We start from the raw sequence: 27245 nt of genomic DNA on the forward strand, positions 1-27245 counted from the left end.
TAAAAGTAAGAAGCTGGGGCCAGCACTGTGGTGTAGTAGGCTAAGCCTCTGCCTGGGGCACCAACATCCCATACTGGTGCTGGTTCATATTCCTGCTGTTCCACTTCCAATCCAGCTCTCTGCTAATGGCTTGGGAAAGCAGTGGAGGATGGCGCAAGTGCTTGGGGCCCTGCACCTGCGTGGGAAACCTGGAAGAAGCTCCTGGCTCTGGATTGGCCCACTTCTAGCTGTTGCAGCCATTTGGGGAGTGAACCAGTGGATGGAAGATCTTTCTCTTGTCTCTCCCTTTCTCTGTAACTCCACTTCACAAATAAATAAAATATTTTTTTAAAAAGCTACTTGTTTAAAAAATTGCTTTGCTTTTTTATCTTGACAAGTATACCTTCACAACAACCTGGAATGTGGCCAAATTTCAATTTAAAATTTTCTGATTTTATGCAATTGCATGACAGAATATGGCAATGCAAGGAGAGTTGGCCCTGAACCCACAGGCTGCTTCCTTACTCTGTCCACTTCTTGATATGTTCTACATGTTGAGGAGCCTGGAATATGTGTGTGGGTGTGGGTGTGTATATTTATACATGGAAAGTTTTGAAACCCATGGGTACTGTAAAAAGTCCATGGAAATGCATATGAGAAAACTGCATGGATTCTATTCTTTTTTGCACCAAAATAAGCTTTTAGAATTCCATTTTTCCATGCAACTGTTTGGGTGGTTCAAGTGATGGAAGTATGTCTAGAATGGGGTATGTGTTCTAGTTGTGCACATCACACTGGCATCATTCACTCTTACCCCGTGGGAAGAGAGCCAGAAGACAGAGTAAAGTTAGGTCCTGGGCAAAGGCTACTCCTGAGAAGATCAAAGAGTGGTGTTTTCTCTAGACAAAATTCTTTCAAACTTTAATCCAATTCCAGTGGAATTGAAAGTGAGTAGGAGGGGCTGGCCCTGCCCAGCAGGAGCATCTCATATGGGTTCCTTTTAAGATCCAGCTGCTCCACTTTGGTCCAGCTCCCTGCTAATGCACTTGGGAAAGCATCAGAAGATGGTCTAAGTCCTCCAGGCCACTGCAACCATGTGGGAGATTGTGATGAAGCTCCTAGCTCTGGGCTTTAACCTGGCCCAGTCCTGTCCTTTCCAGCCATTTGGGAAGTGAACCAGCCTCCCTCTGTGTAACTGCCTTTCAAATTAAAAAAAAATTTTTAAAAATACATTTCTTTAAGAAAGTGAATAGAGGCCGGCGCCGCGGCTCAATAGGCTAATCCTCCGCCTTGCGGCACCGGCACACGGGTTCTAGTCCCAGTCGGGGCGCCGGATTCTGTCCCGGTTGCCCCTCTTCCAGGCCAGCTCTCTGCTATGGCCCAGGAAGGCAGTGGAGGATGGCCCAAGTCTTTGGGCCCTGCACCCCATGGGAGACCAGGAGAAGCACCTGGCTCCTGGCTTCGGATCAGCACGAAGCGCTGGCCACAGCGGCCATTGGAGGGTGAACCAGCGGCAAAAAGGAAGACCTTTCTCTCTGTCTCTCTCTCTCTCTCACTATCCACTCTGCCTGTCAAAAATAAATAAATAAATAAATAAATAAATAAAATCTTAAAAAAAAAAAAAAAGAAAAGGCCTAATGGAGATACACATTAAAGTATGCATGCGTAACATGAATGGGATTTTTGTTTAAAATATTCCGGGAAAAAAAAAATCAGAGAAGACAAATGAATGGCAGATGGTTAAGGCTGTTTGTGGGGACTGGTGTTGTGGCATAGTGGGTTAAGCTGCTGCTTACAATGCCAGCTTCCAACATGGGAGTTCAAGTCCCAGCTGCTCTGCTTCTGTTCTTGCTCCCTAATAATGCTGCTGGGAAATCTGGAAGATGACCAAAGTACCTGGGCCCCTGCCACCCCACTGGGAGACTCAGATGGAATTCTGGCTCCTGTCTTCAGCCTGGCCCATCTCCGGCCATAGCAACCATTTGGGGAGTGAACCAGTGGATGGAAGTTCTCTCCCTTGCTATATCTCTCACTGTCTCTGTCACCCTGTCTTTCAAATAAATAAATAAACCTTAAAAAAAAAAAAAAAAAGCAAAGCTGGCTACTAAGAACAAGGGGATTCATTATCTTGTTTCTTGTGTTTGAACATTTCCATATTATAGGTTTATTTTTAAAAGAAAATGTTAAATATTAAGATATTAAGATATTTGCTAACTGAACTTTCTTTAAAAAAGGATAAAAGTTTGGGTGGTAGATATGCTAATTACCCCAAGTTGATCATTAGCCAATATATACATGAATCAAAACATCACATTCACCTAAAAAAATTAAGATGTTAGTGTTTGCATCATATGAATTTCTCTATGAAAAATCTTAACTTTCAGTCAAAATATTAGGATAGCAGAATTCAGCAAAGTTTTTGGGAAAGATGAATTATAGTCACACCCTTCACAGTGGCAAAAATTGTAAAAGTCTGACCACATCTAATGTTGGTTGAGAGTTTGGAGCAAAGAGGACTTATCACTTTGAGCAAATGTGCGAACTGGTCTAATCTGGCAAGTGGTAATCCTTCTACTCTCTGACCCAGCATACATTTTAAAGACATTCTTGGGGCTGGCACTGTGGTGTAGTTGGTAAAGCTGCAGCCTGCAGTGCTGGCATCCCATATGGGCGCCGGTTCAAGTCCTGGCTGTTCCACTTCTGATCCAGCTCTCTGCTATGGCCTGGGAAAGCAGTAGAGGATGGCCCAAGTGCTTGGGCTCCTGCACCTGCGTGGGAGACCTGAAGGAAGCTCCTGGCTCCTGGCCTCAGATCAGCAGAGCTCTGGCCTTTGTGGCCAATTGGAGAGTGAATCAGCAGATGGAAGATCTCTGTCTGCCTCTCCTCTCTCTGACTTTCAAATAAATAAACAAATCCTAAGATAAAAAGACAGTCTTGCCTATTTGCACAGATTCCATACAAAGATGTATTTTGTGTAAAAACAAACCATTGAAACAACCCAAATATCCAACATTAGGGAAATAGAAAAATAAATGGTGATATATGTATTCAAGGATACAATTAAGACATGGATAAATCGTCAAAAAGTAATGTTGAGTGAGAAAAGTGATCTGGAGAACATTCACATATGACCATGCAGATTTTATAAGGCCATAGTAACACTAAATGTATGTATCCATAAACATTTAAATATAGTAAAAGTAAAACATGGACTAGACTGAGTTCTAATTCGTGATAGAAGTTGCCTATGAAGAGAGAGGGAAATGATGCAGAGGACACAGAAGAGTTAAACTGTATCTGTAATATTTATTTCATTATAAAAAATCTGAGATGGAATGAGCAGATGTTAATATTTGTTAATTCTTGATGATAGGTGCACAAATGATTGTCTCATTATTACCTGAACTTTTTAAATAAAAAAAATCTTGAAAATAAGAACAATGAAAACATGTTCAGTCATGGCATTTTTCTTAAATGACTAAGGTGTCATGGATACAGAATAGAAGACTCACTAGTTTTATTTTAGTTTTCATGTTAACTTTCAATTTGCAGTTGGCTGAGAATAAAAGTGTTCTAAACTTCACCATAAATGAAAAGCGTACTAAAAACTAAACAACTGCACATGTTATCTGATGAAAGAAGGAGTCACATTTAAGATACAGTGACTTCATGAGGTTTTTCTTTGGCTTCTTGTATCCCAGGGTTAATTTGTATTATGTAATCCGTAGTAATATTCAGCCACGAGGTGTTTGGAGAATTCTGGGAAGCATTTCTGTCTTGTTTGTAGCTATGGGAAAAGATTCCACTTGGTCCTAGAAGGATGCGTGTTCTTAAGATAGAGTATTTTAAATTTTCACTGGCCACTGAAATTTAAAAAGGATTAAAAAATTCGATTAAGTAGTATTCTTCGGACTCTTTCATCAAACTCAGTACACATTTTCAGCTGGATTCCACGATGTGTGTGATTTCTTTGAAATAAAATCCGAACCTTGTTTTAATAATAAAAAGATTGGTGATTTAGATTATTGTAGCTCTTGGGGTAGGCTCCTTCGGATTTTTACTAAGTACTGTGCTTTAGAAATTCGTCTTTAGGAGGTAAGTATGGGCAGGCGAGTTTAATTTTCTATTTTTGCGTTGTTTACATAAAAGTTAGCTTTGCCGTCCCGCCCGAGGAGCAGTTCTAACGAATGTGGAATAGTTGTGTGTGTGTGTGTGTTTTCAGACACTTGTGTGATTGTGTAGCGATGATTTGTCGTAAGAATTAAACCACACGTACTGTGTTAGCGTCTAAACTTGTTCTGAGAGCTCCACGTTGTGGTATCAGAATCGAGGAAGAAGCCATGGTTTAAGAGCGGGGCTTTGCTTTCTCGTGTCTAACAACGTCGGTAAACTTTGCGTATGCGGGTTTATCCTCCCCTGCTCCCCCGCTTAAAACGGAGGGAAGAAAGTGCTGAAAACACCCGAGAGGAAACGGTTACTCAGCGATCTGTTGCAGTCGGCTTCGTCGCTGACGTTCTCCAAGCGTGTCCGACTCCCCAGGGCGGCAGAAGTAGTTTGTCTTCTTTCGGCCACCGTCGCGTCAGCGCCGCGGAGTATTTTGTCCGCCTGCCGCCGCCGTCCCGGCTTACTAGTCACCGAGTTCCAGGCACAGGAACTTGTGTTTTGGGTGAGCCGGCTATATTACCGGCATCATGGAGTCACCCTTTAGCCCGGGGCTCCCTCACAGACCAGATGAAGACTGGGGTAAGTGGGATCCGAGAGAGTACCGGGGCTTAAGGGGTCGGGTCCGCGTCCGCGGGTTCCTTCCGCCCACTCGTAGTGACAGGTGTGGACGAACCGTGCCCGGGGACTGAGACCACTCGTCGCTCCCGTCGGTGGTCCTGTAACAGAGCCGCGGAAACATTCGGTGCCTGTCCTGGCCACAGCGGGAGTACAGTGCTGTCTGATTGGAGTAGCTGTCGCCCGCACTGTTCCCACCCTGGGGAAGTACCAGGTGATCCTTCTTTGGGGCGAACATTTGCCCTCGGGGTGGCCGTGATCGCCAGAAAGGTTGCAGGCTATTTTCTCAGAATGTGGGATGTTGGCGTGGTCGTAGCGGGGTGGGTTCGTGTGTGTGTGTGTGTGTCTGAGAGAGTGTGGATGTGTACCGAAAATCCCCATCTCACTGCTTTCTCCCGTAGCTCAAGGGTGTTGTCCATCTTGGCAGAGAAGCCAAGTACCCAACCACCTGACCTCTGATCGTTGATCACCGAGACCTGTCAATTATAAACTGATAGGATCCTGGCTGCTCCTAAGAAGCAGCTCCGAATTTTCTTGCTAGACGTATTTTGAGTGGTTCCAGTGGTCAGGAAAAGATGGAATGGAAAGTAGTGGGAATGAAAGTGGAGGAAGTTTGTCATCTTAAGTGTTTAGAGGAAATTTTATTCCCCTTTTGATCCCAAGACGTAAAATACTAAGTACTGTTTTGGGGTTCCGGTGTGGATTTGGGATTGTGTAGGTCCAGAATCTCTTTCCCCCTTGAGCCAGCGTTCTCGGTAGCGTGAGTAGAATCTCAACTCCATTTATTGAGCCAAAATCCTCATTTAATTTCAAGAGCAGATGTTTTCTAAAATTATAGTCTACTAGAGATTTATTTCAATCCTTGGTAGATTTTCTAAGAATTTCTGGGCGTTCTTTAGACTATTATCAGTGCATAGTCCCAAGCCAAATAATTGTAATTATAACAGTTACTATTTACTTAGCTTTACTTAGTTTATTTGTGTCGGGCCCCCTATTTAGCTCTAATCTGCTCCACAGTCCAGCAAGATACTATTATTGCGGATGAGGAATCAGGCTAAGAGAGAATCTGTGCTCAGAGCCTTAGATGTAGGGAGTGGCAGAAGCAGGATCAGAACCAGGTTTGTCCACCTCCAAGACCTGTGCCCTAAGCTCTCTATATTTTCATGTTTCTTTATAACTGTAGGGTAATTCTGATAGCATTATTGTATTTTGTCTCCTGATACCCAGACAGCATTTTCCTGATACCTGGACATAATGGTTTTTATTTTTTAATTTATTTAAAATCAGTAGCATTCTTTTTTTTTTTTTAAGAATTATTTTTTATTTATTTGAAAGAGTAGAGCCAGAGAGAGGGAGAGGTCTTCTAGTCTGCTGGTTCACTCCCCAAATGACTGCAATGGCCAGAACTGAGCTGATCTGAAGCCAGGAGCCAGAAGCTTCTGCTGGGTCTCCCACATGGGTGCAATGGCCCAAGGAGTTGGGCCATCTTTCTGTGCTTTCCCAGGCCATAGCAGAGAGCTGGATGGGAAGAAGAGCATCCGGTACTCAAACCGGAACTCATATGGGGTACCGGCACTGCAGGCTGGGGCTTCAACCTGCTGCACCACAGCACCTGCCCCATGATGGTTTTCCACAGAGCATTAAGTTCTTGTAGTTGGTTCAGTAACCACACTCCCAGTATCCTACCCTGCCCTTCCCTGAATGTGTCTGTTTCCCGTTGTTTTCCAGGCTTCCCTTTTGGAACTGCTAGCAATCTTCTGGGAGTTGAACACTTTAATTCAGATTCCTTAGGTGTTCAGTAAGTAGGATAGATGCTGCAAGCAGACACTAGAGTAAAGCATTGTTGTCTGCTGCTGTTTCTCAGTGAAATATGAATTCTTTCTCTAAGAGTTGCTGTTTTGGGGGTTCAGGTACTTCAGTGATTTACTTTATTAAAATATTAGAAGTTACTCAGTTATGTTTAAAATCTAATTATGTAATTAGCACTGAATTCTAACATGTTTTAAATAATTTAATTAAGTTGATTAGCTTAGAACAGCCTATGACAGGATGTGCTTTTTTTCTCCTTTTTTTTTAGGTAACGATAATTTAGGGGGTCTGCAAATATTTTCTAGAAAAGTTCAGATTGTAAATATTTTAGGCTTTGTGATCATATGGTTTCTTTATTTTTTATATTTTTGTTTTTAAGATTTATTTTATTTATTTGAAAGAGTTAGAGAGAGGTAGAGCTAGAGAGAGAGGTCTTCCATCTGCTGGTTCACTCCCCAAATGGCCACAATGGCCAGAGCTGAGCTGACTGAAGCCTGAAGCCAGGAGCTTCCTCTGAGTCCCCCAAGCAGGTATAGGGACCCAAGCACCTGGACCATCCTCTACTGCCTTCCCAGGCACATCAGCAAGGGAGCTGGGTTGGAAGTGGAGCAGCCAGGACCTGAACTGGCGCTCATATGGGAAGCTGGCGCTACATTGTTGGCCCTGATAATATGGTTTCTTTTCTTTTTTTTTTTATGGTCAAATATTACTTTTAATGTATTTTTAAAAAGTTTTTATTTAATGAATGCATTTTTTCATAGATACAACTTTAAGAATATAGTGGTTCTTTCCCCCATTCCCACCCTCCCACCTCGACTCCCATCCTACCTCCCTCTCCATCTCCTTCTTCATTATGGTTCATTTTTAGTTTGATTTTATATACAGAGGACTAACTCAATGTTAAGCATAGATTTCAACAGTTTGCACCTACGCACACACACAACATATAGAGTACAGTTTGGGAACAAGTTTTGTAGTTGATTCTCAGTACAACTCATTAAGGATGGAGTTCCTACATGGGGAGTAAGTGCACAGTGATTTCTGTTATTCCTTTAGCAATTAACACTCTTATTTATGACATCAGTAATCACCCGAGGCTTTTGGCATGGGCTGCCAAGGCTATGGAAGCCTTTTGTGACCATAGGTTCCATTGGTATTTGGACACCACTGTAAGCAAAGTAGATGTTCTCTCCTCCCTTCAGAGAAGAGTACATCCTTCTTAGATGACTCTTTCTTTCCACTGCGGTCTCACAGAGATCCTTCATGTAGGATATTTTTTTGCCACAAAGTCTTGGGTTTTGATAAGATGGTTTCTGATGCAACGACTTGACTTCGCTATTGTAGCACAAAAGCAGCCATAGACAATCATGGCTGTGTTCCAGTAAAACTTTATGTACACACTGAAATTGGATAAATTTGCATAATTATTTTTAAATAATAGTTTTACTTTTTAAGGTACAATTTTAGGTTTATAGAATAAATGGATAGTACATAGAGTTCAATATATAACCACATCGCCTACAGTTTCTCCTATTGGTGACACCTTACATTAGAGTGGTCCACTTGTTACAGTTGATGAGCTAGTAGTGATATATTATTCTTACCTAAAGTCCATAATTTCTATTAAAGTTCACTCTGTTGGACATTATATGGATTTTGAGAAATGTGTAATGACTTGTGTCCATCGTGTTACATTATGCAGAATAGTTTCACTGATCTAAAACTCTCCTGTACGCCATGTGTTCATCTGTCCCTCCCCCACTTCCACTCCGCTCCCCACCCCCAGCCACTGATCTTTTCACTATCTCCATTGTTCTGCCTTTTGCACAATGTCATATAGTTGGAATTATATACTATGTGATCTTTTAGAATTGACTTCATTCACTTATCAATACATATTTAACAATGTTCTGCCATGGCTGATAGCTCATTTCCTATTAGCACTGAATAGTAAGCACTACATTCTGTGGGTATTCTGCAGTGTTACTAGTCTGCTCATCCTGCCTTAAGAAAATGCCATAGACTGGATGGTTTAAACAACAGAGATTAACTTTCTCACAGTTCTGGAAGCTGGAAGTTCAAGGTTAGGATGCTAGCATGCTCAGGTTTTAGAGATCTCTCTTGTAGATGACTGCCTTCTTGCTGTGGCCTCACATGGCATTGAGAGTCTTTCTCTTTTTATAAGGCCACAGTCCTGTCAAATTAAAGCCTCACCCTTGTGACAACATTTAACTTTAAATACCTCCTAGAGAGCCTAACTCCAGATACAGTCATCTTGGGAGTAAAAGCTTCAACTTAGGGATTTGGGGGGAGGGGCACAATTCAGCGTATAGCACAAGTTTATCCATTTACTTATTTGAAGATATCCTGGTTGCTTTGGCAATTATATATAAGGCTGCTGGAAACATTTGTGTAGGAGTTTTTTTTGTGTGGATGTAAGTTTCCAAGTCATTTGGGTAAATACCAAGGAGCACAATTGCTGGATAGTATGGGAAGAATGTTCTGTTTTGTAAGATGCTGCCAAACTGTCTTCCAAAGTGCCTGTACCATTTTACATTCACACCAGCAAAGACTGAGTATTCCTGTTGCTCCACATCCTCCCTAGCATTTGGTGTTGCCAGTGCTTTGGATTTTAGCCATTCTAATAGATGTATAGTGGTATCTCATCATTGTAATTCCCTGATGAATATGATGTTAAACATCTTTTCATATGCTTATTTGCCATCTATGTATTTTCTCACTCCTCTTTCCCTTTCTCCCTCTTTCTTGCTTGCTTGCTTGCTTTTGCATTTGTGCAAAAGCTATGTCTTTTGCCATACATAAGAAACATGTATTAAGATCCCAGAAGAGGTGAATGATCAAGCTCAGAAGCTTCTATCTGCCACTGTGGTTTCTTTGTTATCTTGAGTTTCTTCTGTGAAGGTTCTCTTTGCCTGCTCACACTCACCAAAACCTGGCATTCTCTTGATGACACAGCTTTCCTTAAAGTCTTGGTGTGTGGTGGCTGTTTTCATTCTCAAAACCGTTTTACTACCGGGCCCCTGAAGATGGGGTAGGCATTTTCCTTGTCTTTCACTGCTACTTCCAGATCACTTTCCTTTCTTCTTTCCTACAAATATCTAGGCCTAAATCTCATTTTGCCACAATATACCATCCTTTCCCTCTTCTCCTTGTTGTCTTCTACTGATTCCCGCGTTCCTCTCCCTCACTTTTTGAGAATTTTAACCAATAGCTTCCTGTTGCTCTCTCCAGCATGACTTACATCACGATTCTTGTACGATTTACGTATATTCAGAGAAGCCCTTCTAATATTCTGACCTCTCATTCCCTGGGCCTCCTTCCTGCCCGTGATCTTGCCTTTCACCTTGTGTTCACTATTTGCTCCCCTGATCATAAGCATAGGTCTGGAATTGCCAATGGCACAACCTCGCTTTCAAACGTTGCACTTTGGCCACTGCCTTCTGTCTTACCAGCTCATTCTCCTTAGTATTCCTGTTCCACCAGTGGCTCAGCGTGCTGCGATTTTGTCATCTTTTCACTGTCCCTCATCCCCTTCCTGTTACCGCTTACTCTTTACTAGTTTAAAAAAACCACATTCATTGTAACCTTTCTTTGCTTATGCCTTTAATATCCTTGTCTTTCTCTTGTACTTCTGTCTTGGATGTACCACAACTTTAATTAAGTTAAATCCAACTCTGCTCACTCCACGCCTACAACAGCTGAATGTGGCTTAAAAAAAATTAACCCTGCTGACTGTGCTGACTGATCTCACCTTATGCTGGTATTTCCTTGGTCCTCTCACTCTCCCACTCTGAGGAGTTGTTTTTTTTTTTAATTATTTATTTAGTTATTTATTTGAGAGGTAGAACTATAGACAAAGAGAGAGAGGGAGAGGCAGAGAGAGAGAGAGAGAGAGAGAGATCTTCCATCTGCTGGTTAACTCTCCGAATGGCTGCAACAGCCAGAGATAGACCAATCTGAAGTCAGGAGCCAGGAGCTTCTTCCAGGTCTCCCATGCGTGTGCAGGGGCCCACACACATGGGCCACCTTCCTCTGCTTTCCCAGGCCGTAGCAGAGTGGGATCTGAAGAGGAGCAGCCGGAACACAAACCCGCGCTGCAGGTGGAGGCTCAACTACGCCACAGTGCCAGACCCAAGGATTGTTTTAGAAAGTTTCTTTTATCTTCAAACAACCAACACCTCCTCCTCACCCCCCAATCCTTCCATGTGTGCATTAGATCCTTCCTCTTTTAAGAATGCTGCTCGAGCTATTATTCCTTCTGTTTCCTTTTTCCCTTTCTGTTAGATCATATCTGTCAGTAATTACACGTGTACTTACTTCTCTATTCAGAGAAACAACGAAAAGGAAAAAGCCCTCAGAACCCACTTGTTACTTCCCCTCTCCCTGCCACATATTTCTCTTCTTCATTTTACAGCAGAATTTCTTGGCAAAGTCCCCACTCACTGACTCCAGTCTGTCTTCTCTCCCGTGTATCTATCTCTTGGACCCACTCCAATCAGACTCTACCACTCCACTGAAAAAGCTGTTTGAAGAGTCACCACTGAACTCTGTGTTGTTAAACCCAGTGACCATTTCTCATTTTATTAAATTTAAGAAATAAACAAAGAAAGAAATGGCCAAGGTGGATATCAGGCAGGAAAGCTTCTTGAGAAAGTGAAAAGTCATAGCTTCTATAGTTTACTATCCTTGAGGACATTTTAAATGTTAGAGTGTGGGGTTGGTGAAGATAATATAGGGATAGGCAATAGGTTTAGAGATACTTGAGAGGTAACCTCTGCCACCAGTTTCTTATGGGTGCTTCTAGAATATTCTATAAATATACAAGGGTGTTTTTCAACCCACCTTGTTTTAACCACAGAAAAGTTGAAAGATCAGTACACCAGTATCCTGTGTTTCCCTTATCTAGAATTATCAGCTGTTAACATCCTGCCACGCTCACTTTGTCTCTCAGTATTACCCACAATTGCCTCCTCTTTCACCATTTGAAAGTGGGCTGAAGGTACCGGTGCTGTGGCGTAGTGGGTAAAGCCACTACCTGCAGTGCAGGCATCCCATATGGGTGCCAGTTCGAGTCCATGCTGCTCCACTTCAATCCAGCTCCCTGCTATGGCCTGGGAAAGCAATGAAAGGTGGCCTATGTCCTTGGGTGCCTGCACCCATGTGGGAAACTAGGAGGAGGCTCCTCGCTCCTGGCTTCAGATAGGCACAGCTCTGGCTGTTGCAGCCAATTAGGTGGTGAACTAGCGGATGGAAGACCTCTCTCTCTGTCTCTCTCTCTGCCTCTCCTTTCTCTGTATAATTCTTGACTTTCAAATAAATAAATCTTAAAAAAAAAAAAAAGCGGACTGAAGATAATGTGAAACTCCTGAACCCTTCATCACATATTTCCTAAGAACAAGGAAGTGTTTATTTTTAAAAAATGTGAATTCGCAGTAATACTGCAGTTCAGAGCACTGTATACTCAGGCATTGCATGACAACTAGGGCATGTTCTGAGAAGTTCATCATCGTGTGATTATTGTAGAATGGACGTATACAAACCTCAATGATAAATAGCCTGCTACACACCGAGACAATATGGTATATACATATACATGGTGTTGCTTATTATTGCTCCTGGGGCTGTGATGAGCACAACAACGTGCAGTTAAACCAAGCATGAGATGTGACCAAGAGACATGGTGAACCCAAGATGTCTGAGGCTGCTGCCCGAGTAACACAGCATATTGTTTTACAGTAAACTTTTTCGGTAGGGATACACTGTAAAAGAATTATAAATAGTACAGTAAATACCTAAAACAGTAACATGGTCATTTATTGTCAAGTATTAGATACATGCATTTCATAATTGTATATGCTATACTTTTTGTAGAACTGGTAGTACAGTAGGTTTGTTTACATGGGCATTACAAATCACAGGTACGTGAGTAATGTGTTGTACTATGATGGCTGTGACTTCACTAGGTCTTAGGAACCTCTCAGCTCCATTACGATTGAGTCCACTGCAGCTAATTGTCCAAAATGTCGTTAATGTGGTGCATGACAGTATTGGTAGTTCTCTTCTCTTATTTTAAGAATCCTCATTCCCAGTAGAATCCTTTGTTTTTTAGACTCAGTTTAGCTGCTCCATTGAAAATAGAATGAACCGGCGCCGTGGCTCAACAGGCTAATCCTCCGCCTTGCGGCGCCGGCACACCGGGTTCTAGTCCCGGTCGGGGCACCGATCCTGTCCCGGTTGCCCCTCTTCCAGGCCAGCTCTCTGCTGTGGCCAGGGAGTGTAGTGGAGGATGGCCCAAGTGCTTGGGCCCTGCACCCCATGGGAGACCAGGATAAGCACCTGGCTCCTGCCATCGGAACAGCGCAGTGCGCCGGCCGCAGCGCGCTACCGCGGCGGCCATTGGAGGGTGAACCAATGGCACTAAAGGAAGACCTTTCTCTCTGTCTCTCTCTCTCACTGTCCACTCTGCCTGTCAAAAAAAAAAAAAAAAAAAAAAAAAAGAAAATAGAATGAAAGAAGGGCAAAGGTAGAAGCAGAAAGCTACTGTAACAGTCTCCTTGAGTTACAATGGTAGCAGTGGAAGTAGTGACAGGTGCTTGCATTGCAGACATAGAATTACAAATACACACACACACACACACACATATATATATATACTCACATGTATGGATATACATACTACTTTTTCTTTTGAAATAGTTTGAAACCGTCAGAAAAAATTGTAAGAACATTAAAAAGAACTCTTGAATACTTTTATACAGATTCCTCAATTTGTTTTACTGTATCTACTCCTTTCTCTTTTATTTCTTGAGAGAGAGAGAGAGAGATGTAGTGACATATCACCTTTAAATACTGGCCCCCCAGAAATCCCACAAGAGTACTTTCTTATATTACTACTTTACACTCCTTCCAGTCTGGAAATAAACAATAATACAGTACTCTCATCTAGTTCACTTCTGCTATCTGAGTTCATAATGACTCTTTTTTCTCTTCTAGGATCCTAGAATCCTACCTTCATGTGTGTGCAAATACACATGGCTTTTACCTATCAGGTCTTTTTAGTGTCTTTCAGTCTAGCACAGTTCCTTAGCCTTTTCCCATCTCATGTCCAGTCTGTCAGATGATCCGAAACCTGGGTCAATCCACTGTTTGCTCATGACCAGACTCAAGCCATGCATCCATGGCAGGAATGCCAGGGAAATGACATTATATATATTATACATATATGCTCTTCTCCATGCATCACATGTGGAGGCACAGTATATTGACTGCTCTCAAGATGATGTTCGCCTTGGTTACGTGGTGAAGTTACTGTCAGCCACATTTCTGTCCTGCGAAGTCACTGGTTCCTCTTTTGTGTCTTACTAGTATTAAGGAGAGAGAATCTGACATGATACCACCCATCAGCCCTAGTCTTATTGATAACTCCAGCCTAATCAACTGCCACTCTGATGGTTGCCAAATTGTGATTCTGTCTACATTTATTAATTGATATTGTGCTGTATTAAAGAGCTTACAGTACACTGGACTCATTGATTCCTTTTTGATTCAGTGGGTTGTAGCCTGATACTCTTGTTTTCTTTTCATGCTCAGATTTTCCTGGATTTGATCACTGGAAACCATTCATGTTGTTACTTTTGTTCTTTTGACATGTCCCTGTCATTTGCTAAGAATTTCCTTATTTTCTGACACAAAAACTTTTGCAGGCTTATTGTTCACTTTTTCTGTCTCTGCTCTGGAATCAGCCATTTCCCCAAGGAGCCCTTTCCCGGAATTCTGTTTAGTGGAGGATGGTGTTTAATATCAAAGATCTGGGCACATAGTATCTTCATTGCTACTGGGCTGTCATTTCTGCTAGCACCTTTCAGTAACAGAACTAGGAAATGTGTGTGTGTCTAGATGTACACACACATACAAGCATCCATCACTATCTGTGTATGTATTGTGTATTTTTAAAATGAGGTCATTTACTAATGGTTTCAATTCCAGTTTAACATCTGAATGCTTCTTTTAGTCCCCCCTCCACCTTTCCTTGTTTTTTTTTTTTAAAGATTTATTTATTTGTTTGTTTGAAATGCAGAGTTACAGAGAGGCAGAGGCAGAGAGAGAGAGAGAGAGAGCGAGTGAGCGAAATATCTTCCATCAGCTGGTTCACTCCCCAAATGATCAGAAGCCAGGAACCTGGAGCTTCCGCTGGGTCTCGCACATAGGTGCAGCTACCCAAGGACTTGGGCCGTCCTCCACTACTTTCCCAGGCACCTTAGCAGGGAGCTGGATTGGAAGTGGAGCAGCTGGGACTTGAAACGGTGTCCATATGGGATGCGGACACTGCAGTCGGTTTTACTGGCTATATCACAGTGCTGGCCTTTTTCCCACCCTGCCCCCCCTCGTTTTTAAATCCTTTCTCAGACAGTGAGAAATCTGACTCCAATTAGTTTAAATATGTTTAATCATTTGTTCAGTGAATGAACATATTTGTTGCCTGTAATCAGTCTCCTAACCACTCTGGCTGCGCCTACATGTTCTGTTCCCCCTCCCACTGCCCTGTCTTATCAGGGACTGAAGCTGCCACTTCTAAGAGAGAACCCCATGGTCCACAACAGCCCATTTCCTTGGATAACAGGCACATTGCTGCAGATGACTATGCGTAAAACTCGCGTCACCCTCACCGCTGCTTCCTTGGAAGCTGACATCTCCATGTTGGAAGGGGTGGGATAGGAGAGGAAAGGAAGGACAGGAAGGGAAGGAAGAATGAAAAGAGAGGTAGGAAGCCAGATGATGCTTATGTATTTTGAAGACAGAGCCGATAGGATTTGCTGGAGGATTGAAAACAGGAAGATACATAAACAATTATTTCCAAGGTTTTTGGCTTGACCAACTGAAAAAATTGAATGGTCATTAGTTGAGATGAGGACATAACGTAGGGGGTTTGGTGTGGGGTGCTCAGGAGCTCAGTTTGGGATATGTCCTGTTTAAGATGCCTTTTCAACATCCAAGAGGAGATGTAAATGCTCAGCATGTATGCATGTATCTTGACGTGCGGGCTAGAGATGTATATTTGGGAAGCCTTGGCATTTAGATTCTATTTAAAGCTATGAGCTCAGCTGAGATTGCAAGGGAAATAGAACTGATAGAAAAGTTTATGCTGAGCTCAGGGAGAATGTCATTATGTTAGGGAGATGAAGAGGAGAGAGGAGGAGGAACTAGCAAAATAGAGTCAACCAGTGAGGCAGGAAGAAAACCAGGTGAGTGTAATATTTTGGAAGCTAAGTGGAGAAACTGCTGTAGTTAATGTGAAAGGAGCTGCTGTATCAAATGCTGTTGATAGAGCAAGTACGATGAGCACTCTTGAGTTTATCACTGCATTTAGCTGTCTGAGGTCACTGGTGATAGTATGTGTATGAGGAGGGGGAACTTGATTGGAGCAGGATCAAGAAAGTATGAGAAGAAAGAAATGAGAGCTAGCAGTTATAGAGAACTCTCAAGGAGTCCCAGCCTGTCGATAGGTCCATAGTCGCAGTCCCCTGCTTACTTGTTTTTCAGATCCGCAGCTGAGTTTAAGGTGGCCTTTTCTGAGGCTATTCAGTGCGTGAGTAACCTCTCATGATTATACATATGAAGGCTTTCACTATGTGCTGGCTGTGTAGTTCCTGAACCTGTGCGTGAGGAAATCGCCAGAGGAGTTTCAGTGACATAATGAAAGAGCATACAAAGAAGGAACTAGACTTGGAAAACTCTTCAAAACGCTTGAAGTCCTGAGAAATGTGAGAGAAACTTTATAGGTAGTGCAGCAGTCAGCCTTTGTGGACCTCATCAGCACCTTGCCCTTTTTCTACAAGAAGTTTTCAGTTTAGTTTCATGAAGAATGTTGTCTGTGTCCTTACTTTTTTGTTTATAATGCCACTTTATTAGGAAATTGGAATAATTAGATTTGCTGAAATGAATGGAATGGTGTAGGTGAATGATAAAAATTGGTTGTACCCTTAACTTAAGGCATGGCAAATACACAGGATCTGTTACACTCTGTGGTCCTCCCCTGTCACCGTTGCTGATTAGCCATACACTTTTTCATGCTGAGTCCAGATGCATCATCACAATTCTTGTTAGTAATGTTCCAGAAAGTCACTGTCAGTTATTCTAGCATGCCATGTGATGTAAAGCCTTTTTAAATCCCTGGTGGAAGGATTTTGTTCACAACACAAAATTTATGTGGAAAAACAATACATAAATTAGAAACTGGCTTTGAATTGCTTGGCGTTCACACTGCTCCAGTTCTTCAATAATATTAACAGCTAATGAGAAGTCATAATAAAGCCAGCATAGGGGTAGAGTGCTTGTTCTTTTTGTCCAGTTGTTGAATTGACCATCTCTGTTCTTTCCTTTTGTCCAAAGATTCTGCCTTGTTTTCTGAACTTGGTTATCTCACAGACACGGATGAGCTGCAGTTGGATGCAGCCAATGAGATTTATGTAAGTATCTACTGGAGGAGAAATACTGAGTAATATAATATTTAATTTTTACCATAGTAATTGCAAGAAGATTTTAAGACAACAAGTTTAGGCTAGTCATGTAAATTCAAATAACTTTACACTATTAAGTCTGAAAGTGAGTGGCCATTCTGTAGTCAGAAAATTAGGATAGTAGACATTGCTTTGGTCTTGTGGAAAGATTTGAGATTTGAATTTCTTTTTAAGATTTATTTTATTTATTTGAAAGGCACAGTGGAGGAGAGAGAGAGAGAGAGAGAGACACACACACACACACACACAAAGAGAGATAAAGAGATCTATCTACTGGTTCACTCCCCAAATGGCTGCAGTGGTTGAGGCTGGGCCAGTCTAAAGCCAGGAGCCAGAAAGTATGGGTGCAGGGCCCCAATATACTTGGGCCATTTTTTGTTGCTTTCTCAGATGCATTAGCAGGAAGTTGGAACAGAAATGGAGCAACTTGGACTTGAACTGGCAATCTGACATGGAATGTTGGTGTTGCTGTTGGTGGCTTAACCTGCTGTGCCACAATGCCAGCTGGAAAACTTGAATTCTAAGCTCACCTTTGGTTTTAGGGAGTGCAAGACATTAGAAAAGTCACTTGCTTCCCTACTTACTGGATTTTATTTTATTTTTTAAAGATTTGTTTATTTTTTAATTTGTTTTAAGGCAGAATTACAGAGAGGCAGAGAGAAAGAAGTCTTCATCCACTGGTTTACTCCCTAGGTGGCTACAACAGCTAGAGCTGCGCGGATCTGAAGCCAGGAGCCAGGAGCCAGGAGCTTCTTCAGGGTCTCCCACACAGGTTCAGGGACCCAAGGACTTGGGCCATCTTCCACTGCTTTCCTAGACCATAGCAGAGATCTGGATTGGAAGTAGAGCAGCCAGGACACGAACCAGCACCCATATGAGATGCTGGCACTGCAGGCAGTGGCTTTACCTGCTATGCCACAGTGCGGTCCCCAGCTTACTGGATTTTATAGCTACTTTGCTGCCTAAGGGAACCAGTGTGATGTTAAGGAACATATACATGGACCTAGTTGAGTAGAACTTACCAACTTCTTTTTGGAAAGTTCTGTATTATTACTGCAAAGAGCTCTGAAAATTAGGTAACCCTTGCTTTTTGCCTTTAATTGGTTGGAGGTCTGTGTAGAAGCTATTATTGTGACACCTTGAGTCCTTAAAAACATTTTGGAATTTTTTTCCCTGATTGGTATGTATGAGGCTATTTGGCATATAGAATTCTTACTTTATTTTATTTTATTTTATAATGATTGAGGTTCTGTTTCACTAGGGAAGTAATTCAAGTGAGCAGAGCAATTTATTAATGAAATTGAATCTCATCATTTTTAAGCTGTTAATAATTTTAATATAAAAATATGTAATGCTAGGGGCAGATTTGTGGTGCAGGGGGTTAAGCCAATGCTTGAGACATGAAGATCTCATATTGAAGTACCTGGGTTCAAGTCCCACCTCCACTTGCCATCCATCTTCTTGCTAATATGCCTGGGAGGCAGCACTTGGTGGCCTAAGTATTTGGCTTTCTGCCACTCATGTGGGATTTACAGATAGAGTTCCTGGCTCCTGGCTTTGGCCTGGCCCAGCCCTAGTTTTTACAGGCAAAGAGAGCAAATCTCTGTCTTTCTCCTTCACTGTTACTCTGCCTTTCAAGTAAATAAATAAGTTAAATTAAAAACAAAACAAAACCCAAAACCCTACACCATAAAAAATGTGTAATGCTTGCTTATTGAGTTTCAGACATTTCTCAAAGAATGCTTGAACAGTTGGACTGTGAATCAGCAGAAGAGAGTGAAGCACATGATATACATATATATATATATATATATATATACACATAAATATATATATGTATATATATATTTAAAATTTATTTATTTTCTTGAAAGTCAGAGTTGCACAGAGAGAGAAGGCGAGGCAGAGAGAGAGAGAGGTCTTCCATCGACTGGTTCATTCCCCAGTTGGCCACAACGGCCAGAGCTGTGCCTATCCAAAGCCAGGAGCCAGGAGCTGTCTGAAAGACAGAGTTACAGAGAGGCAGGTAGCCACAATGGCTGGAGGTGTCCCTATCTGAAGCCAGGAGCCAGGGGCTTCCTCCAGTCCCCCACTTGGGTGCAGGGGCCCAAGGCCTTGGACCATCTTGTACTGCTTTCCCAGGCCATAGCAGAGAGCTGGATTGGAAGTGGAGCAGCTGGGATTCGAACCAGTGCCCATAGGGGAATGCTAGCACTGCAGGGGGTGGCTTTACCTGCTATGCCAAAGCGCCAGCCCCTGTTATTTCTTTTAAAGTGTGTCAGGAAACACTGTGTGAAATTTAGAGATTCAGGGAAATATGGTTCAGATTTTATAACTAATATTCTATTACATTATGAAAGTCACTCAACCTTTCTTTTTTTTTAAAGATTTATTTTCATTTATTTGAAAGTCAGAGTTACACAGAGAGAGAGGCAGAGAAAGAGAGGTCTTCCATCCACTAGATCACTCATCAGCTGGCTACAATGGCCGGAGCTGCACCAATCTGAAGCCAGGAGCCAGGAGCTTCTTCTGGGTCTCCCACATAGGTGCAGGGGCCCAAGGACTTGGGCCATTTTCCACTGCTTTCCCAGGCCATAGCAGAGAGCTGGATTGGAAGTGGAGCAGCTGGGACTCGAACCAGTGCCCATATGGGATGCCGGCACTGCTGGCGGCGGCTTTAACTGCTACACCACAGCGCCATCCCCATCAACCTTTCAATTTTGTAAATTTTTTCAGTACAACATGCAGGAATCAGATGAGATGATCTCTATCTTGCCTTTCAAACAATTGAAAACAAATAATAGAAGTTAAAAACAAAAATATTTTATACTATAAGTTCTATATAAGGTTTTAAACATTTATTTATTTTGATTTTATTTGAGAGACAGAGAAAGAAACAGAGAGACTAATGGAGAAAGATCTTCCATCTGCTGCTCTACTCCTTAAACGCCTGCGGAAGCCACAACTGGGTCAGGCTGAAGCCAGGAGTTCAATCCAGGTCCTCCACATGGGTGGCAGGGACCCAAGTACCTAACCCGTCATCTGTTGCCTCCCAGGGTGCACATTAGCAGGAAGCTGGATCAGTAGCAGAGGAGCTGGGACTCGAATCAAGCACTCGACATGGGATGTGGGTGTCCCAAGCAGCATCTTAATCCCTGTGCCAAAAGCCTGCTTATGTAAAAGTTATTTAACTTTTTTTTGGCTGAAGATGGTATAAGGAGCATCCCTAAACTGGATTATGTCCAATATTGTACATGTTTAAAAGTATTGCTGCTGGCGCCGTGGCTCAATAGGCTAATCCTCCACCTTGTGGCGCCGGCACACCAGGTTCTAGTCCCGGTTGGGGCGCCTGATTCTTTCCCGGTTGCCCCTCTTCCAGGCCAGCTCTCTGCTGTGGCCCGGGAAGGCAGTGGAGGATGGCCCAGGTGCTTGGGCCCTGCATCCCATGGGAGACCAGGAGAAGCACCTGGCTCCTGCCTTGGGATCAGCGCAGTACGCCGGCCGCGGCGGCCATTGGAGGGTGAACCAACAGCAAAGGAAGACCTTTCTCTCTGTCTCTCTCTCTCTCACTATCCACTCTGCCTGTCAAAAGAAAAAAAAAAAAAAAAAGTATTGCTAGCCCTCAGGCAAGCTAAATTTACTTTGACTAAGAAAATTAAAGGATTTTTTGTTGCTTAAAGTACAAAGCTGCTTGACCTTTTAATTAATTTATTTTTTAACAATTTGTGTACTTATTTAGAAAGTCAAGTTACAGGGAGAGAGGGAGAGTCAGAGATCTTCCCCCCGCTGGCTCACTTTCTAGATGGCTGCAAAAACCAGTGCAGGGCCAGGCTATAGCCAGGAGCTTCATCTGGGTCTCCCATGTAGGTGCAGGGGCCCAGACACTTAGGCCATCTTCCGCTGCTTTTCCCAGGCCATTAGTGATGAGCTAGATCAGAAGTGGAGCATCTGGAAAATGAAGCAGCACCCATATGGGATGCCAGCATCTCAGGTGGTAGCTTTGCTTGCTATGCTGCAACACCTGCCTCCCTAACTTTTTTGATGTGTAGATTCAGTAAGAGGAAAAAGTGGAGGACTGTAAAAACTGTTTCTTTTGTGATTTGTTTTGATCCATGTGAACTTCCACACATTCTCTTTACATACCTTATATCAATATTTACTGTTAATAGGCAGAATAATAAGAAAATAGTTTCCTTTATTTCCTTCTGTTACATTCCCAATAAAAATAAAATCTATGATATTTTAGTGTCCTAAAATTATTAACAAATGATTGTTAACAATTGCTAGGTAAATTTTTACTTTTTGATTCAGGCTTAATTTCTCCTTTGTTGCTGTTTTAGCATCTGCCACGCTGAATTAATATTGAGTTAGGGGCAGCATTTGAGAGTGGTCAAGTCACCGAGTGGGACACCTGCATCCCATTTAGGAGTAACCTGTTCTAGTTCTAGCTCCTCCACTTCTGATCTAGCTTCCTGCTAGTGTGCACCTGTGGAGGCGGCAGATGATGGCTCAAATTTTTGGGTCCGTGCCACCCTCATGGGAGACCTGGAAGGACTTCTGGGCTCCTGGGTTTGACCTGGGTCAGCCCTGGTTGTTGTGGAATTAACTAGTGAGGAGAAGTTCTCTCTCCATTTGATTGTCTCTCTGCCTTTCAAATCAAATGTAAATAAATAAAAATTTAGAAGACTTGCTTTTGTTACATCATTTATATATTGACTTCTGATGTGTCTCTGTAACTATAGTGTTGCTTAATACTGTCTTAATCTCAAGCTCACACGAGAGTCCCGAAATCATGTGGCAGTTTTTTTTTTTAAATAAATATATAGTATATTATAAGGTGGTCATCTGATGATCCAGAAGATGCGTGTATTTAAGCAAACAATTCAACTGTGTTCTTCTAAGAGGCTTATTGACTCCTGTTTGAGAAACTTTAGTTTTATTTCCTAGGATTAGGAAATGTTTTATTTACAGTCATGAAAAATTTCAGAAATTTGAAAAGTAGATAAAAGAAAATTAACCTTCATCCAGTTCTCCCACGCAGGCGCAGGGACCCAAGAACTTAGGCCATTTTCTACTGCTTTCCCAGGCCATATTCCAGAGAACTGGATCAGAAGTGGAGCAGTCAGGACTTGAACTGGTGCCCATGGCTCCTCTTGTATTTTTTTTTTTTAGAGAAAGAGGGCTTTTTTTTTTTTTTTTTTTTTTTTTAAGATTTATTTATTTGAAAGTCAGAGTTACACAGGGAGAGGAGAGGCAGAGAGAGAGAGAGAGGGGTCTTCCATCCACTGGTTCACTTCCCAGTTGGCTGCAATGGCCAGAGCTGTGCCAATCCGAAGCTAGGAGCCAGGAGCTTCTTCCAGGCTTCCACGTGGGTGCAGGGGCCCAAGGACTTGGACCATCTTCTGTTGCTTTCCCAGGCCTTAGGAGAGAGCTAGATTGGAAGTGGAGCAGCCAGGACTCGAACTGGCTCCCATATGGGATGCTGGCACTGCAGGTGGTGGCTTTATCCATTACATGACAGCACCAGCCCCTCTTGTATTCTTTAGATAAACCAAGTGACTTAGAAAATTCTTTTAACTAGATTGGGTAATAACAATTATATTACTTATGGCAAATTGTACCTGATTATTTGATTTCAAAATTTATATACCCTGTTCTTTTAATATTCTTTTCTTGATTTGAAACCTACAGGAAAACAATTTTGATCATCTTGATTTTGATTTGGATTTAATGCCTTGGGAGTCAGATATTTGGAATGTCAACAGCCAATTTTGTACAGGTACTTCTGTGTTTCTTTGGAAAAATATTTAAATAAATCCACTGTGTTTTGTAGTTTGGTAATAATCAAAATTAGGTGGGATTATTGGGCTATGTAGGTGGATTTAAAGTGGTACAGATCTAGCAATGCATAAATAAATTTGTGGCCAAAACTGTTATAAAGAATTTCATAGTTTTAGTGGTATAATAAATAAATAATTAATGTCAGTATTTTGATTTTGAATTGTGAGTAATACCTCTGTAAGAGATTAACCTATCTGAAAGCCAGACAGGGCTTAGGGAATTAAAGGGAAGAGGCTGGGTCCCAGACCTTGACGACAGGGGTCCCATGCACTTGATGCACATACTTCTGAGACTGATGCTAGTATCTTTAAGGGGGCCTGATGAGGTGGGAGTCGGGTGTGCTAAAAGAAGCTGGAACCTGGAGCTTATTGCCACTGCTGGGGTAAAGCTGACAGGAGAAGGAAGACATCTTTTCTCTTACCTCTGGCATCCTTCCAGTATCTCCCATTGGCAAAACCTACAAGGAAGCCAGCTGGGAAATATATTAATAATTTGCATCAAGGACTGTAGGAGGTGGACTTGGAACCGAGACACGGTGGATAAATAACCAGCACATTCCACTGTCTAAATGCCTGCCTATCCTTGTACTTCTTATTCCCCTTCATTTTATGTATTTATTTAGTTTGCTCTATGCCTGTCTTCCCTAATAGAATATGGCATACCTAAGGTCAGTGTTCTTGTCACTATTAATGTCAGCAACTACTCTATATCTTAGTGATTTAAGACAACAACCATTTTATTAGGTTCCCAGATTCTATGGGTCAGGAATTTGGACTGGGCGTCCAATGGTTTCTCTCTGCTCCACACTGCCTTCACCTAACTGGGGGAATTTGAAGGCTAGGGTAATACGACATTTGGATGCTAGAATCATCTTGTGATTTCTGCACTCATGTGTCTGGTGCCTGTGCTGGGGTGAGTTGAAGGCTAGGACTACTGACTGGGGTGCCTGCACAGGGCCTCTCTCTGCCGCGTGGCTTCCTCACAGCATGGTGGTTCGAGGGTAGTCAGACTTCAGAGGCTCCTGGTGGAGTGTTCCAGCACAGAATATGGAGGCTGTCTTTCCAGCTTTAGAATTCACATAGTGTTACCCCCGTATCATGTTGATCAAAGGAGACAGAAGCTCACCTCAATTCAAGGAGGAGAAGTAAACTGCTGCTTGGTGGGAAAGTGGCAAGATCTCATTATTGGAGATCATGAGGGATGGTAGCTATTTTGTAGCTAACTTTGGAAAATATAGTCTGCCACCCCTGTTCTGTTCTATTTAGGACTCCAAGGAACACTGCCTGGCCCATAGTTGCTCTGTGATTTTTATAGAACAAATTAATAGTTCAGAAGCTGTGAACATTTCTGTGAGTTTTCATTTTATTGTCAGAAATGCTTTTCCAAGTAATTCTTTCCTGTTGCTAATATATTTTTGGGAGTCTGTAATATTTTGCCCATGATATAATTTTCATAATGTACAAGGGTCTGTATGGTAGAAAACTGCCCGCCTGTTCTTACTCTTCAGCCAACCATTTCTGCTCCTCACAGACAGCAGTGTTAGCAATTTCTTTTGCTTAGCTTTCTAAAGAATTAGTGCTGATTTGATAGATATGTATATGTGTATATATATACATAATACACAACCATGTGATTTGTTACACAAATGGAAGCATAATAGATACACTGTTTTCTTGCATTTTCACTTGAGGATAAATGTTGGTGACTTTAGCATCCATATTTGTTTGAATTTTAAGAGAGGATCTTATCTTCTTTCTCATGCATTGTTTTCTAAGTCTGTGTTATTCATGGGAAAAAAAATCTCTATTCCCTGTTTTTCAGTTAAGGATATTAAGACAGAAGTTCAGCCACTTTCTCCAGCCCCCTCAAGTTCTTCAGTTTCATCTCCTCGATCAGTGGACTCTTATTCTTCAACCCAGCATGTTCCTGTAAGTAGCCAGTCTTTCACAGTGATTTTGATTCAAATGCTGTGTATCAAATATGAACATAGGTCAGGCATTAATGTTGAGTAAGTGCTACTTTGAGCATTTTTATCTCATTTAATCCTAAGGTAGCAGATTCAAGGAAGGACCTTGTGAAAACTAGAACTTTAAGTATTTTTGGCTTTATCCTCTGACTTTGCCATCATAATTTCATTGTTTCATTTTGTGAATATCTAGGATTTTTTTTTAAAGATTTCTTTCTTTATTTATTTGAGAGGCAGATTTACAGAGAGGCAGAGATAGAGAGAGAGAGAGGTCTTTGATCTGCTGGTTCACTCCCCAAATGGCCACAATGGTCAGAGCTAGGCTGATCCAAAGCCAAGAGCCAGGATCTTCCTCATGGTCTCTCATGTGGGTGCAGGGGCCCAAGGACTTGGGCCATCTTCTTCTGCTTTCCCAGGTGCATTAGCAGGGAGCTAGATTGGAAGTGGAGCAGCCGGGACTGGAATTGGTACCCATATGGGATGCTGGTGCCACAAGTGGTGGCTCTACTTGCTAACTCCACAGCGCCAGTTCCATCGATAGGATTTTAGTCTTTCCTACCTCCAAACCATTTTACCATGTTTTTTCAAGATTTATTTGAAAGGTAGAGTGGCACAGAGACAGAGATAGAAATCTTGCATCCTCTGTTTCATTCCCCAAATGACCTCAATAGCCAGGGCTAGGCTAGGCCTAAGCCAGGAGTCAGTAACTGCATCCTGGCCTTCCACATGGTTGGGAGGGGCCCAAGCACCTGGGCCATCTTCTGCTGCCTTCCCAGGAATATTAGCGGGAAACTGGATCTGAAGCAGAGTAGCTGGGACTCGAACTGGCTCTCTGATATGGGATTCCTGCTGGTGTCTCAAGCAGCAGCTTAACCCCCCGAGCCACAGTGCAGGCCCCTCCCAATCTTTCTTAGAATAATCTTCAAAGAGAAGTATTTTTCAGAATCATAAAATTGACTGTGTTAGTCCTTTGCTTAAAGCCTTTTAGTAACTTGCCAACTCATGCAACGATGAAACTCAGATTCTCAGTGAACTTGGTCCTCCGTGATCTGACCCTGCTTCCTTTACAGTCTCAGTTTTCACTCTCCTGCTTTCACACTCCTTTTAGCTTGAACCCTACATGAAAGCTCTTGTATATGTTACTCAGTCAGTACCTGTGCCGGCACTGTTCTAAACAGCAATGAACATGAGCAGTGAGATCTCTGTTCTTAGAGTTTGGGGATTTTGCACATCCTCTTCTACCTGGAATACCTCATTTTTTTCCTTCTCTTGGAAAACTCATCCTTCTAGTCCTAGTTCAAAAATTACTTCCTTTGTGAAATTTTTCTGTGATTGACACTATTAGAAATTTCTGTAGTTCCACAATTTCTCCAAATTATTTATTTATGTATTTCATTGTGAGGTAGAGAGACAGAAAGAGGGGGAGAGAGGAAGGGAAGGAAAGAGAGCAAAAAAGTGAGTGAGTGAGCTCCCATCTGCTGGTTCACTCCCCAAATGTCCAAATTGGCCTGGGTTGGGCTGGGGCCAGAGCCCAATATCTGTGGCAGGAATCCAACTAAGCCAATACCACTGCTTCCCAAGATCTACATTGGTAGGAAGCTGGAGTTAGGAGCTGGAGATGGGAATTCAACCAGATATTCCAATGTGGAATGTGGACATCTTTTTTTTTTTTTAAATATTTCTTTATTTAAAAGAGTTACACAGAGAGAGAAGGAGAGGCAGAAGAGAGAGGTCTTCCATCGTTGGCTCTCTTCCCATTTTGGTGCTGGAGTTGCGCCAATCCGAAGCCTGGAGCCAGGAGCTTCCTCTGGGTCTCCCACGCAGGTGCAGGGCCCCAAGGACCTGGGCCATCTTGTACTGCTTTCCCAGGCTGCAGCAGAGAGCTGTATTGGAAGTGGAGCAGTCGGGACTCTAACCTGCGCCTGTATGGGATGCTGGCACTGCAGACGGTGGCTTTATCCGCTACGCCACAGCGCTGGTGAATGGGGCATCTTAATAGCTAGGATAGACACCCATGCCTTGATTTAACTTTTTTTTTTTTTATTAAACTTTTATTTAATGAATATAAATTTCCAAAGTATAGCTTATGGGTTACAATGGCTTCCCCCCTCCCATAGCTTCCCTCCCGCCCGCAACCCTCCCCTTTCCCGCTCCCTTTCCCCTTCCATTCATGTAAAGATTCATTTTCAATTCTCTTTGTATACAGAAGATCAGTTTAGTATATATTAGGTAAAGTTTTCAACATTTTGCCCATATAGCAACATCAAGTGAAAAAACTACCATTGGATTACTAATTATAGCATTAAATAGCAATGTACAGCACATTAAAGACA

The 27245-nt window shown here is 42.3% G+C and overlaps 1 protein-coding gene across 1 annotated transcript in view; it reads left to right on the top strand.

Annotated features, from left to right (window-relative positions):
- Positions 1 to 4564: 4564 nt before the first annotated feature.
- The window catches only part of ATF6 (activating transcription factor 6), a 212236-nt gene continuing 189555 nt past the window's right edge, over positions 4565 to 27245 (top strand). The window contains exons 1-4 of the mRNA XM_062192629.1: positions 4565 to 4722; positions 16978 to 17054; positions 22797 to 22884; positions 24768 to 24874. Of these exons, the coding sequence (XP_062048613.1) occupies positions 4671 to 4722; positions 16978 to 17054; positions 22797 to 22884; positions 24768 to 24874 (324 nt within the window). The 5' untranslated portion in view covers positions 4565 to 4670. The remainder of the gene's footprint in view (positions 4723 to 16977; positions 17055 to 22796; positions 22885 to 24767; positions 24875 to 27245) is intronic.

The sequence above is a fragment of the Lepus europaeus genome, chromosome 5 (genome assembly GCF_033115175.1).
Source record: "Lepus europaeus isolate LE1 chromosome 5, mLepTim1.pri, whole genome shotgun sequence".
Taxonomy (NCBI): Eukaryota; Metazoa; Chordata; class Mammalia; order Lagomorpha; family Leporidae; genus Lepus; species Lepus europaeus.